A 12,965-nucleotide genomic window follows, 5' to 3' on the forward strand; every position below is an offset into this window, starting at 1 on the left:
CCTCCTCCTCCTCCTCCCCTCCAACCCCCCAACCCCCACCGGGGCCCTCCTCTTTCTTAACGAGTCCTCCCCTCCCGTCTCCTGTGACCTGCTCCAGCTCTCAGGCAGCATGCAGCAGATGCGACCTGCAGCCGCAGCAGCAGCAGCGCAGCCCGTCTCACCTTCAAGAGCTGCAGCCGGACCGACGCTCTTTAACGGATCTTTAACCGACTCGACGAGCTGCTGGACGTCTTCTACTTTCTGCTTTTCTAGCGTTTCATCACCTGGATTTTCTCTTTTCTGACTCTGGAAACTTTGACAAAGGACTTAATTTGTGTTTGTGAAGGACTGACAGCTCAGTGGGAACGTAAGTGTCCTCCTCCTCCTCCTCCTTCTCCTCCTCCTGTGTAGGGTGTTGGTTCTGTTGTGGCTTGGTGTGGACCGTCTGTGGACCGGTTCCTGCAGGTTCATGTTCTGGTTTTGTTTCCCCTCAGAGACCCGGAGATGTTCTGCTCCAGGAGAGTCCTGCAGCAGTGGTGCCTGGCCGTGTTCCTGCTGTGCTCTCCGGTACCGCACCACGGACGGCCCATCGACGCCCTCAGCAGCAGAATGTAAGTCCTACTGAGGTCCTGCAGGGTCCTGCTGGGTCCTGCTGGGTCCGTGTCGGCTCGGTGGGCGAGCTGAGGCTGGAAAATATTGATGTGTGAAACGTGCTGGCAGATGTTTGGTTAGCGCTCCACCACCTGAGTGTTTACTGAAAGCAGGAAGATGAACGGCATCGACCCGCCACCAGGAACTCTGAGACACTTGGACTCTCTGAGACTCTTTCTCTGGTTCTATCTGGATCTCTCTTAAGATTGTTTCTGGGTCTTTCTGACTATCTCTCAAAGTCTCTAATTCTTTCAGATCCTCTCTGGGTCTCTGGTTCTCTGTGGTTCTCTCTGGGTCTCTCTGGTTCTCTCTGGGTCTCACTGGTTCTCTCTGGGTCTATCTGGTTCTCTCTGGGTCTCTGGTTCTCTCTGGGTCTCTCTGGGTCTGTCTGGTTCTCTCTGGTTCTCTCTGGGTCTCACTGGTTCTCTCTGGGTCTGTCTGGTTCTCTCTGGGTCTGTCTGGTTCTCTCTGGTTCTCTCTGGGTCTGTCTGGTTTTCTCTGGTTCTCTCTGGGTCTCACTGGTTCTCTCTGGGTCTGTCTGGTTCTCTCTGGGTCTGTCTGGTTCTCTCTGGTTCTCTCTGGGTCTGTCTGGTTTTCTCTGGTTCTCTCTGGGTCTCACTGGTTCTCTCTGGGTCTATCTGGTTCTCTCTGGGTCTCTGGTTCTCTCTGGGTCTCTCTGGGTCTGTCTGGTTCTCTCTGGGTCTCTGGGTCTGTCTGGGTCTCTCTGGGTCTCTCTGAGTCTCTCTGGTTCTCTCTGAGTCTTTCTGGTTCTCTCTGGGTCTCTCTGGGTCTCGTCTGTCCCCTCCACCAATGTCCTCCCTTGCCTCCTGAAGTGGTGAATAGTGCTGGTTCTGAACTCTGGTGCTGGTTCTGGACTCTTGTGCTGGTTCTGGACTCAGCTGTGGACAGAACCCGACCTGCTGCTCCGTTTGATGCAGTTAGAATAAAGATCTCTGAGACGCTTCCTGGATCTGATCCGAGACTCCTGAGGATGGTTCTGTCCGTCCGGTCTTGCTGTCTCGGTGGTTCATGGTCGGATGTTAACGCCTCCTGAATGGAAGGTGAACCACCAGGGTTAGGAACCACCAGGGCGAGGAACCACCAGCGCGAGGAACCACCAGGGCGAGGAACCACCAGCGTGAGGAACCACCAGCGTGAGGAACCACCAGGGTGAGGAACCACCAGCGTGAAGAACCACCAGGGTGAGGAACCACCAGCGTGAGGAACCACCAGCGTGAGGAACCAGACCCCTTGATGTGAGCCTTATTAACAGTAAATCAGAACCAGATCACTTTTCAAAGAGTCTTTTCTGCCTTCAGAGCTGCGATTTACAGGAAATATCTGTATGCATATAAACACAGCGGCTCCTCAGAGGTCAGGATATTATTATTCAGCAGAAACACTCCGACAACAAAAACCTCCACGAAGCATCGATGGGAGGAGGAGGAGGAGGAGGAGGAGGAGAAGAAAAGGGAGGGGGGGGTCCCTGTTGTTTGTGTGCTCAGACACCTGAAGTGTTCGGCCCTCGGTGGTTCCCAGACTCCGAGCACGGCCTGTTTTTCTAAGAGTTAGGACTCGGAGTAAAACGACACCGCAGCAAAGCAAAGACCCGAAATCCTCCTGCAGCTGAAAGACAACAGGTCGGCCATCTGGTGGGAGCACCGGCGAAGAGCGCCGCTCCTCTTCATCAGTCACAGGGCAGATCGCAGCTCCTCCCGGAGGAAATGTGAGCGGAGTCTGGTGTGAGCGGTTATTGAAGAACATCCAGTTTGAACAGCGGCTGTGTTTCTTGTGTGTTTGGCGCCATCGTGTGGACGTTTCAGGAAGTGTGTTCTTACTGGACAGTTTTTCAGTCTGACTGGCATGTATGTTGTGGAGTTACACATCCTGAAGGGGCGTGGCCAATGCACATCATTCAGGGGTTAGAGCACTGGTCTTGTAAACCAGAGGTCGAGAGTTCAAATCTCACTGGAGCCTGCAAAGGTTTTAAATGTTTGACTGAAGATATGATCATATGTACATATCAGACTTGTAGTCACACGTCACGTGACTCGTACCTTATTGGTGTCAAAACAGCAACGTCATAACTTCGGAAGTTTCTAAACTTCCCCCAAATTTCAATGGAGTTTGTTTTGTAGCCTTATTTTTTAATATTTTTTAACATCTGTACCAAATTCAGCACATAAATTATATGAATATATCTCATGATAAACTATTCTTTGAGTTTTCTCGGGAGTGCCAGCTCTTGTGGGCGTGGCCTACCAGATTGATGAACAAAACGACCTGAGAGTTCATAAAGATGAGACAGAAACGAATTGAAATACTGAAGCAATCCCACACTTTTCTGCTCGTGCTGCCCCCTGCTGGTCAAACATCTACCCTACATAATCCAAAGTATGTGGACTCCATTCAGGAGAACAAAGCTGTGTTCTCAGAATCTGTGTAAATATTATAACGAGTTTTTATTGATGAGTCACAACATCTTGAAAGTGTCTGAAATTTCAAAGAAGTTTGGTGTAAAAGTCACGGACGTGTGTTTACTTCGTTTTAATCCTTTGAATCTTTTCTGCGATGTCTCTACAGAAAACGTTCGGTGAGTCACGCCCAGCTGATGCACGACAAAGGCCGGACGCTGCAGGACTTTAAGCGGCGCATGTGGCTGCAGGAGCTTTTGGACGAAGTCCACACGGCCGAGATCCGCGACCTCCCGGTCCGGACCGCCGGAGGAGGCGGGAGCAGCAGCGGTGCCGGCGTCGGGCTGCCGGCCGTCAGCTCGGGCATCAACCTGAGCACCACCGGCAGCACGCTGCACTCCAAACCGCCCGGAGGCACCAAGAACCTCCCCGTCAGCTTCCGGCTGGACGAGGAGGAGGGAACCAACCTGCCGCAGGAGACCAACAAGTCGCAGACGTACAAGGACGGCGCCATGAAGGCGCCCGGCAAGAAGAAGAAGAAAGGGCGGTCCGGGAAGAGGAGGGAGGGCGAGAAGAGGAAGAGGAGGGCGCGTTCGTTGGGCTGGAGGCCGGAGGACGAAGGCAGCGGACTCCACCTGGAGTGGAGGTCTCTGCTCGGCCTGCAGAGGGCGCTGCATTGAAACACCGTCAGCCTCTGACGAAGGTGAGTGACGAAGACGTTCGGTGATGAAGGTGAAGCCTTCGGAACCAGAAATGATCCGACGGGAGTTTTAAACTTCAGACTTTCACGTTTCAGATGTTTTTTCAAAGAACTTCTAAAGAAATTCCGAACAAAAATTTTGAAGGGAAACGAGATCGTTGCACCTGTAGGAAGTTGAATATTTCAGTTTTCTTCATAACAACAAACACGTTGTTCTGACCGAGACGTCGTCTTTTCGTACGCCAGCAGACTGATTATACGAAACTTTTCCCGTCCTGGAAATTAGTTCTCAGAACTTTCTGTAGAAAACCGTCTTTATGTTTCTTTCTGGTTGTTTTTCACATTTCTTTAGCTACCAGGTAATTTTCTGGATTTGGTTCCCCAATAGTTCCCCCGCTACCAAAAGGAGTTCCGATGGAGAACCATGAAGTAGAACCGATCCGATACCGGCAGTGGAAGAGAGCTATAAGTGTCTGATTGACCCCTGGACCTGAACCCCCTCCACACTTATAAAACACCTCCAACAATGGGTTCCTTAGTGCCCCCTGTGGCTGTCAGAGGAATCACACACCAGCTAATATTTGGGTGAAATTAGCTTTTTTACTTTTGAAAACCAAACAGGGAACCGTGAAAGTCTGCGATGTTTCTAACTGACAGTGAAGATATGAACCTGTGAACTGACCCATTTCTCTCTTTGTGTTTCAGAACCTTTCGGACCGCCGGACTCCTAAATGCTCCCGTTACGGCCTCCTGTAGCGGCGATTGTTTGGAAAGAAATTGGAAAATATTTATTGTCTGTAAATATTCTAAATATAGCAGAATAGATAGCAGAATATGATAATAGAAAACTTATTGATGCTCTGCGGGGCGACAGATTTTAATCTTTGTGAATCCTTGCTTTGTCCTTTTTTTATTCCAATTATGTCGGATATTTTTTTTTGCGGTAATTTATTTTGTCTGAATGGTGTATTTATTTTGTAAATGTATCGAGGTGCTGCTGACCTTCTATATTTTTGTACCATAATGCACTTTAGATATATAAATATAAATATATATACCATTAATTTTGTTCATTGACTTGTGTATGTGGTTGATTGAAATGAAGAAAAAAAAACAACGGTCGTCACTCTGTCCTCTCGGTTGGTCTTCGTTCTTCTGTTCAGACGTCCCGTTTTTTTGTTTCTCTGCTGCTGTTTTTCTGTTGTTTTTTTCGGATGTTTTTCGGCCCGTTTGAAGCCGTTTGTTGTCAGCGACCTTCCCGCCGCCCTCGGCCTCCTCCACGACCCGCTTCTCTACGCCAGACTTCATATTTGTACATAAACCGAACACGGCTCGACATTGTTGTTTTTGGCACTTGCACTGAGATAAACACTCTGTACTGAATGGATTAAACATTTGACAGTAAACTCTCGGTCTCGTTTCTTCACTGTTGCTTTGTTTTATATCTGATGATCATCATGCTGTTGGTTCACAGTTCTGTTTATTAAATGGTAGAGAATCTCAAATCATTTAATAAAGGTTGTATTGGTTGTTTTTTGCCACTAGGGGGCAGAAAAACATCAAAATAATCTAACGGTATTATAAAGTTGAACATTGGTGTCCCTCAGGGTTCTGTACTCGGTCCTCAAAAGGTTCCTCTCTTCTATCGGTTCTTAAAATTAGTTATTTATGAAAACACAGACCATCAGGAGATCATCTGCTCATCAGGGTTCGACATCGAAGCTCCAGTTTTAACAACAAAGCAGTTCAAAAATAGCATTTATGTTTTTATTTTTAAATGATAAAATATGAATATAACAAATAAAACCAAAAGCATAATGGCAAACTTGTTGGTATAGCATCTTATGATAATATAACATAAAATAATATACATCTGCATCATGTGTAGAGCTGTAGTACCTGCATGTGGCCACTGGGTGTCAGTATTAACCACTGAATGATGGCCAGCTGATTTTATTTTAATAAGAAAAAATGGCTAATTCATCCAGACCCAGTTGGACCAGATTTTTTTTAAATTATTATTATTAATTAAAGAACCCAGAAAATCTATTTTTTTTTCCTAATTTCTCATTTTTTGAAACCTTTTTCAATTTATAAAAGAAAAAAAATTTCTTTGGCCACCTTTTCTATCGCTCTGCTTTGGATGTCTTGTATGTTTAATTTTACTGGTTGTGTATCTACTTCTTTTACTGTGTTTGAGTTGTTTCAAATAAACCAACGTGCTAAAACATTCCATCATATTAAAATAAAACTGTTTGTAAGTAATGAAATACAGTTTTATTGAGATTATTCGTTGGTGTTTAGTCATTTTTTGCTCCAGTAAAGATCTAAAATCTGCTCCTGGCTTCGCTGTAATGCGCAGCCAGAACCGCAGGGGGGCAGTGACGAACTGTGAGGCCTGAAGTCTGCCGGGATTCAAGGTGCAGAAGAAGACGGAGTGTTCCGGTCCATGCGGGAGAAGCAGCATGTCGCCTCCAGGAGGGAAAATAAACAGACCGAAAACGGTAAGAAACACCGATTTATCTTCATGTTCAGGTTCATGTTCAGGTTCATGTTCAGGTTCATGTTCAGGTTCAGGTTCATGTTCAGGTTCATGTTGCGGGTTCGAAGCTCCAGAATGAGACGAGTTGAAGTTTCTGTCCGTTTTAACGAAGCTGACGGAGACGTAGCTCGATGCTAACAGCTAGCATGAACAGCTAAAGAAGATAAACACGGTTCAAAGTTGGTTGTTGTTTAATTACAGATGTAAAAAAGTTAAAGTCTTTAAAGACTTTAAAGTCTTTAGTTAACGTCTGTGACCGGATCTGAAGCCCGTGTTGTGTTCTCAGATCAAGTTGAGCTGGTTTTGTAGGTTAGTTAGTTACTTTATTACTTTATTAATCCCGGAGGGGAAATATTTTCACTACAGAAGGAACAAGATAGTAAGAGAACAATAGAGAAGCAATAAAATAGCAGTAATAGCTATAGCTGTATCAGTAATGATCTCCTGTATCAGGAATGATCTCCTGTATCAGGAATGATCTCCTGTATCTGGAATGATCTCCTGTATCAGGAATGATCTCCTGTATCAGGAATGATCTCCTGTATCAGGAATGATCTCCTGTATCTGGAATGATCTCCTGTATCTGGAATGATCTCCTGTATCTGGAATGATCTCCTGTATCTGGAACGATCTCCTGTATCAGGAACGATCTCCTGTATCTGGAACGATCTCCTGTATCAGGAATGATCTCCTGTATCTGGAACGATCTCCTGTATCTGGAATGATCTCCTGTATCAGGAATGATCTCCTGTATCTGGAATGATCTCCTGTATCTGGAATGATCTCCTGTATCAGGAATGATCTCCTGTATCTGGAATGATCTCCTGTATCTGGAATGATCTCCTGTATCTGGAATGATCTCCTGTATCTGGAATGATCTCCTGTATCTGGAACGATCTCCTGTATCAGGAATGATCTCCTGTATCAGGAATGATCTCCTGTATCAGGAATGATCTCCTGTATCTGGAATGATCTCCTGTATCTGGAATGATCTCCTGTATCTGGAATGATCTCCTGTATCTGGAATGATCTCCTGTATCTGGAATGATCTCCTGTATCTGGAATGATCTCCTGTATCTGGAATGATCTCCTGTATCTGGAACGATCTCCTGTATCAGGAACGATCTCCTGTATCTGGAACGATCTCCTGTATCAGGAACGATCTCCTGTATCTGGAACGATCTCCTGTATCTGGAACGATCTCCTGTATCAGGAACGATCTCCTGTATCTGGAATGATCTCCTGTATCTGGAACGATCTCCTGTATCTGGAATGATCTCCTGTATCTGGAATGATCTCCTGTATCAGGAATGATCTCCTGTATCTGGAATGATCTCCTGTATCTGGAATGATCTCCTGTATCTGGAACGATCTCCTGTATCAGGAACGATCTCCTGTATCTGGAACGATCTCCTGTATCAGGAATGATCTCCTGTATCTGGAACGATCTCCTGTATCTGGAACGATCTCCTGTATCAGGAACGATCTCCTGTATCTGGAATGATCTCCTGTATCAGGAATGATCTCCTGTATCTGGAATGATCTCCTGTATCTGGAATGATCTCCTGTATCAGGAATGATCTCCTGTATCTGGAATGATCTCCTGTATCTGGAATGATCTCCTGTATCTGGAATGATCTCCTGTATCTGGAATGATCTCCTGTATCAGGAACGATCTCCTGTATCAGGAATGATCTCCTGTATCAGGAATGATCTCCTGTATCTGGAATGATCTCCTGTATCTGGAATGATCTCCTGTATCAGGAATGATCTCCTGTATCTGGAATGATCTCCTGTATCTGGAATGATCTCCTGTATCTGGAATGATCTCCTGTATCTGGAATGATCTCCTGTATCTGGAACGATCTCCTGTATCAGGAACGATCTCCTGTATCTGGAACGATCTCCTGTATCAGGAACGATCTCCTGTATCTGGAACGATCTCCTGTATCTGGAACGATCTCCTGTATCAGGAACGATCTCCTGTATCTGGAATGATCTCCTGTATCAGGAATGATCTCCTGTATCAGGAATGATCTCCTGTATCTGGAATGATCTCCTGTATCAGGAATGATCTCCTGTATCTGGAATGATCTCCTGTATCAGGAATGATCTCCTGTATCAGGAATGATCTCCTGTATCTGGAATGATCTCCTGTATCTGGAATGATCTCCTGTATCTGGAACGATCTCCTGTATCAGGAACGATCTCCTGTATCTGGAACGATCTCCTGTATCAGGAATGATCTCCTGTATCAGGAATGATCTCCTGTATCAGGAATGAGGAATGATCTCCTGTATCTGGAATGATCTCCTGTATCAGGAATGATCTCCTGTATCAGGAATGATCTCCTGTATCTGGAATGATCTCCTGTATCTGGAACGATCTCCTGTATCAGGAACGATCTCCTGTATCTGGAACGATCTCCTGTATCAGGAATGATCTCCTGTATCAGGAATGATCTCCTGTATCAGGAATGAGGAATGATCTCCTGTATCTGGAATGATCTCCTGTATCAGGAATGAGGAATGATCTCCTGTATCAGGAATGAGGAATGATCTCCTGTATCTGGAATGATCTCCTGTATCTGGAATGAGGAATGATCTCCTGTATCTGGAATGATCTCCTGTATCAGGAACCATCTCCTGTATCAGGAATGATCTCCTGTATCAGGAATGATCTCCTGTATCTGGAATGATCTCTTGTATCAGGAATGATCTCCTGTATCAGGAATGATCTCCTGTATCAGGAATGATCTCCTGTATCAAGAATGATCTCTTATATCTGTCCTTGTGACAGCGGAGCTGGAGGAGTCTTTTGAAGAACGTCCTCCTCTGTCCCTGCAGCAGGTGGAGAGGGTGGTCAGGATTATCCAATATGGACAATAGTTTGTTCAGCGTCCTCCTCTCCACCACCTTTTCCAGACTATCTAGTTTGTAGCTGATGATGGAGCCGGCCTTCTTAACCAGCTTGTTAAGTCTGTTGGTGTCTCCGGCTCCAATGCTGCTCCCCCAGCAGACCCCAGCGAAGTACAGTTCACTGGCCACAACAGATGGTAGAACATCTCCAACATCTTGCTGCACACATTGAAGGATCGAAGTTTCCTCAAGAAAAAGAGTCGACTCATCACCTTCTTGTAGACAGCGTTGATGTTGGTCTTCCAGTTCAGTCTGTTGTCATGGAGACACCAGGTACTTGTACTCCTCCACCATGTCCACCTCCTCTCCCAGAACTCTCAGTTTAGCTCATTTGACCTCTCCAGGTTCCCCCTGGTTGTTCCTCTCCAGGTTCCCCCTGGTTGTTCCTCTCCAGGTTCCCCCTGGTTGTCTCTCTCTCTCCCCTTGAACCCAGTAATCTCCTTCACACCTCCCTCACATTGTTCTGCTGGAGTTTGGCCTCCAGCTTCCTCCTGTAGGAGTCCTTGCACTCCCTCATCTTCTCCTTCAGGTGGCGCTGCACTCTCCTGAGCTCCTCCCTGTCCCCAGACCTGAAGGCTGCTTTCTTCTTATTAAGAAGCACCTTCAGGTCACTGGTGATCCATGGCTTGTTGTTGGGGAAGCATTTTACAGTCCGGGATGGTACGGTGGTGTGTTCACAGAATTTGATGTATTCTGTGATACAGTCCGTCCTGCTGTTGATGTCCTCCCCATGTGGTCCACACAGCACGTCCCAGTCCGTGGACCCAAAGCAGTCCTGCAGGGCGTCTTTAGCCTCCTGTGTCCACCTCCTCACAGTCCTGGTGGTCACAGGCTGCCTCTGCACCAGGGGGACATACCTGGGAGTCAGCAGGACCAGGTTGTGGTCTGATCTACCAATCCATCTTTTTTATTTCATTACATTTATCTGATTCTTTTATCCAAAGACTCATAATAAGTTCATTTAAACATGAAGGTTCAAAACAGAACAAGAATCAAGAAAATATCATTTATCTTCTAGAAAGTCAAACTACAAAGTTCTATTAGAAGATACTAAAGTTCTACTGTTCGAGGAGGAGGAGGAGGAGGAGGAGGAGGGGAGGAGGGGGAGGAGGAAGAGGGGGGAGGAAGAGCAGAAGGAGGAGCAGGAGGGGAGGAGGAGGAGGGGGGAGGAAGAGCAGGAGGGGAGGAGGAGGAGGGAGAGGGGAGGAGGAGGAGCAGGAGGAGGAGAAGGAGGAGCAGGCTGGGATGTAGTCTGGACCCGATCTGTTTGGTAGTTTTTCACACTAACTGATCAGAATCGGACCTGCTGGTGAATTTAACACAAACTCTCCTGTTTTTATTGATTTTATTGTTTTTCTTGTTTTATTGATTTTATTGTTTTTCTTGTTTTCTTGTTTTTATTTGACTGTTTCAGCTGAAACGTGTCAAACTTTTGACATCCTGAATCATTTTTTTCAGGAGTTGGGGAGGAACCTCTTCAAGCGCCGTCGAGTTCTGAGCCGAGAAAAGAGGAAGAGGCACCAGATCGTCGGCGCCGTGGTGGACCGAGGTCTCATCACCGTCCATCACCTGAAGAAGAGGAGGTCAGAGGTCAACGTGTCACCGTGGCTACTCGCCTCCTTCACCCGCGTCGTCCCGTCTCGTCACTGTGTTTTTGTTTTCTATCCCTGCAGTTCGAGTTCGAGAGCGAACATCACGCTGTCGGGGAAGAAGAAGCGGAAGCTGCTGAAGCAGCTGCAGCGCCTCCAGCAGGAGACGGCCGGTATGGAAGGTAAAGAACGCCACGACCTCATCCTCCTCTCAAACACCCACCGATTGGTTGATTTGAACACACTTATTGTTATGAAACTGTTTTAAACTCGATCGACTTTCAGAAGTCTCTTTGGATAAAAGCGTCAGCTAAATGAAATGTCATGTAATTTGGGTTCAAATGTTTTTTAGCGTTTCTGGTTTCATTAAATTAAGGTTTGGAAGTTTTTGATGTAGAAACAAGATATAAGATTAAAAAGCATTTGTCATTATTTCTGGAAAACAAAAAAAAAATGCTGTTCAGTTTCAAATGTTTGATGGAGATTTTTTTTCTGAGATATTAAAACTCTAAAATATCTCTGCAGTCGGAAAGGCAGCAGCACCACAGAAGAAGAAGCAGCAGGACTCCTCGTCAGCGCCGACCACGAAGACGAAGAAGAAGAACGCGTCGGGAGTCCAGGTCGACGTCGAGATGGACGACGTCCAATGATGTCAGATTTACGTTTTGTTTCTCAGAACGAGTCCGAAGTCCGAACAGACGATTGATTGACGTTTGTTCCGGCGACGTACGGAAGCCCATTAATGTCAAAACAGGGAAGATAGTTTGAAAAAGATTAACAATAAAAATACAAATTGTAGATGTGCAACAGTTGTTTTGTTGAATCAAACTACATTTTAATAATAAATCGTTTTGGTCTCTCGTCAAAAAAAAGGTTTTAGCTGCTCGATGGTGATAAATTATAAAAAAAATTCTATCTTCAGTCAAGAAAACTGAATTTATTTTTTTGGGTATTTCAGACTTCATCAGAAGAATCTAATGTTTTGGTGACATTAACTAACATTTTTCATATTTAAGTGACATTTTTTAAACTAAATGTTGATCAACTGATTAAAAACCGCTGTCGAAGTCACGGCTACGAGATAAATCTGAATAAATGAAGTCGTGATGTGAGATGTTGAAAAAAATGTTATTTCACAAGGTAATTATGAAAAAAATCATCAAAAATGTTTTCAACACAGTAATAAATTCTGTTTACTAATTTTAATTTGAAGAGATTCTCGCGTTTATGTTCTTTTTTTTCTTGAAATAATTTTGACTTGATATGATAAAAACTTCCTTCATGTCACAACTTGTTTCTTCATTCAGATCCACCGAAGGTATTTTGAAGTTAATCTATTCGTACGTTTTTTTTCTTCCGTATATTGACAACTTTACGTCACGTTTTCTGTGGTCGTCGCATCTTTCTGTTTTTTATTAAACAGGTTTGTTTTATTCTGATTTATTGAAATACATCAGCAGCAGTTTCCAAGTTCATAATCTGTTTTAAATATGAAGTCTGGTTCGCTTCTGTATTTTTCTTTGTTGTTGACTTAATGAATTAAAACCGCCGACGCAGCAGTTTTATCAAATGTTATTCAGACTTGTGGAATATTTTCTGCTGTGATTTTATATGCGTTTGGTTTCTTTAGACATGTTTGAATGTTTCTCGTTCAAAATTTTGATTATGATAATTTTGCAAATTTAATTCAGTTTGACGGAATTTTGAAATGTAAGAATTCTGATTTGTGTTTCTAATAAAAACAGTTTGGTTTCATTACATCATATTTGTGAAATACCAAATTATTGTATTGATTTAAATGTCAATATTTTGTTACTTTAAATCCTGACTGATGGTGTCGATGGCCAGAAATGAAGAACACTCTTGTTTTCCATGTCTTTATTTAATTAATGTAGTGTAAGTCATATTGAGGAAACACAGGAAAGTTTAAAATGTTTTAAAAGATATAAAGAGTAATAAAATGATTATGAAATAGCGGTCAATCTGTTGTCTTAAATCAAATTACTTTTGACTTAATTTTTATTTAATTCTCATTATTATGAGCTAGTTAATGTCGCAATTTTGACACTATGAAAATTGATCTGTTCTTCACTTCTAATATTTTTGTTTTATCTTTTTTGGTTGCAGAGGGCTTCCATACATTTAATCCGACATGTGATATATTGAAATATT

The 12,965-nt window shown here is 44.2% G+C and overlaps 2 protein-coding genes across 2 annotated transcripts; both read left to right on the top strand.

Moving 5' to 3' along the window:
- The first annotated feature begins 263 nt into the window (after positions 1-263).
- pthlha (parathyroid hormone-like hormone a) lies at positions 264-5,138 on the top strand. The gene is made up of 4 exons (XM_069720614.1): positions 264-346; positions 474-590; positions 3,214-3,747; positions 4,450-5,138. The coding sequence occupies exons 2-3, from the start codon at positions 484-486 to the stop codon at positions 3,722-3,724; spliced, it is 618 nt and encodes a 205-aa protein (XP_069576715.1). The 5' UTR covers positions 264-346; positions 474-483; the 3' UTR covers positions 3,725-3,747; positions 4,450-5,138.
- A 1,031-nt stretch (positions 5,139-6,169) lies between these two features.
- On the top strand, positions 6,170-12,278 carry LOC138634017 (uncharacterized protein C11orf98 homolog). The gene is made up of 4 exons (XM_069720603.1): positions 6,170-6,248; positions 10,663-10,787; positions 10,878-10,975; positions 11,319-12,278. The coding sequence occupies exons 1-4, from the start codon at positions 6,210-6,212 to the stop codon at positions 11,441-11,443; spliced, it is 387 nt and encodes a 128-aa protein (XP_069576704.1). The 5' UTR covers positions 6,170-6,209; the 3' UTR covers positions 11,444-12,278.
- Positions 12,279-12,965: the final 687 nt, after the last annotated feature.

Source organism: Brachyistius frenatus, unplaced genomic scaffold, assembly GCF_029030835.1.
Source record: "Brachyistius frenatus isolate BFR_SWC_R1_liver_20210118 unplaced genomic scaffold, ASM2903083v1 Contig_244, whole genome shotgun sequence".
NCBI lineage: Eukaryota > Metazoa > Chordata > Actinopteri > Embiotocidae > Brachyistius > Brachyistius frenatus.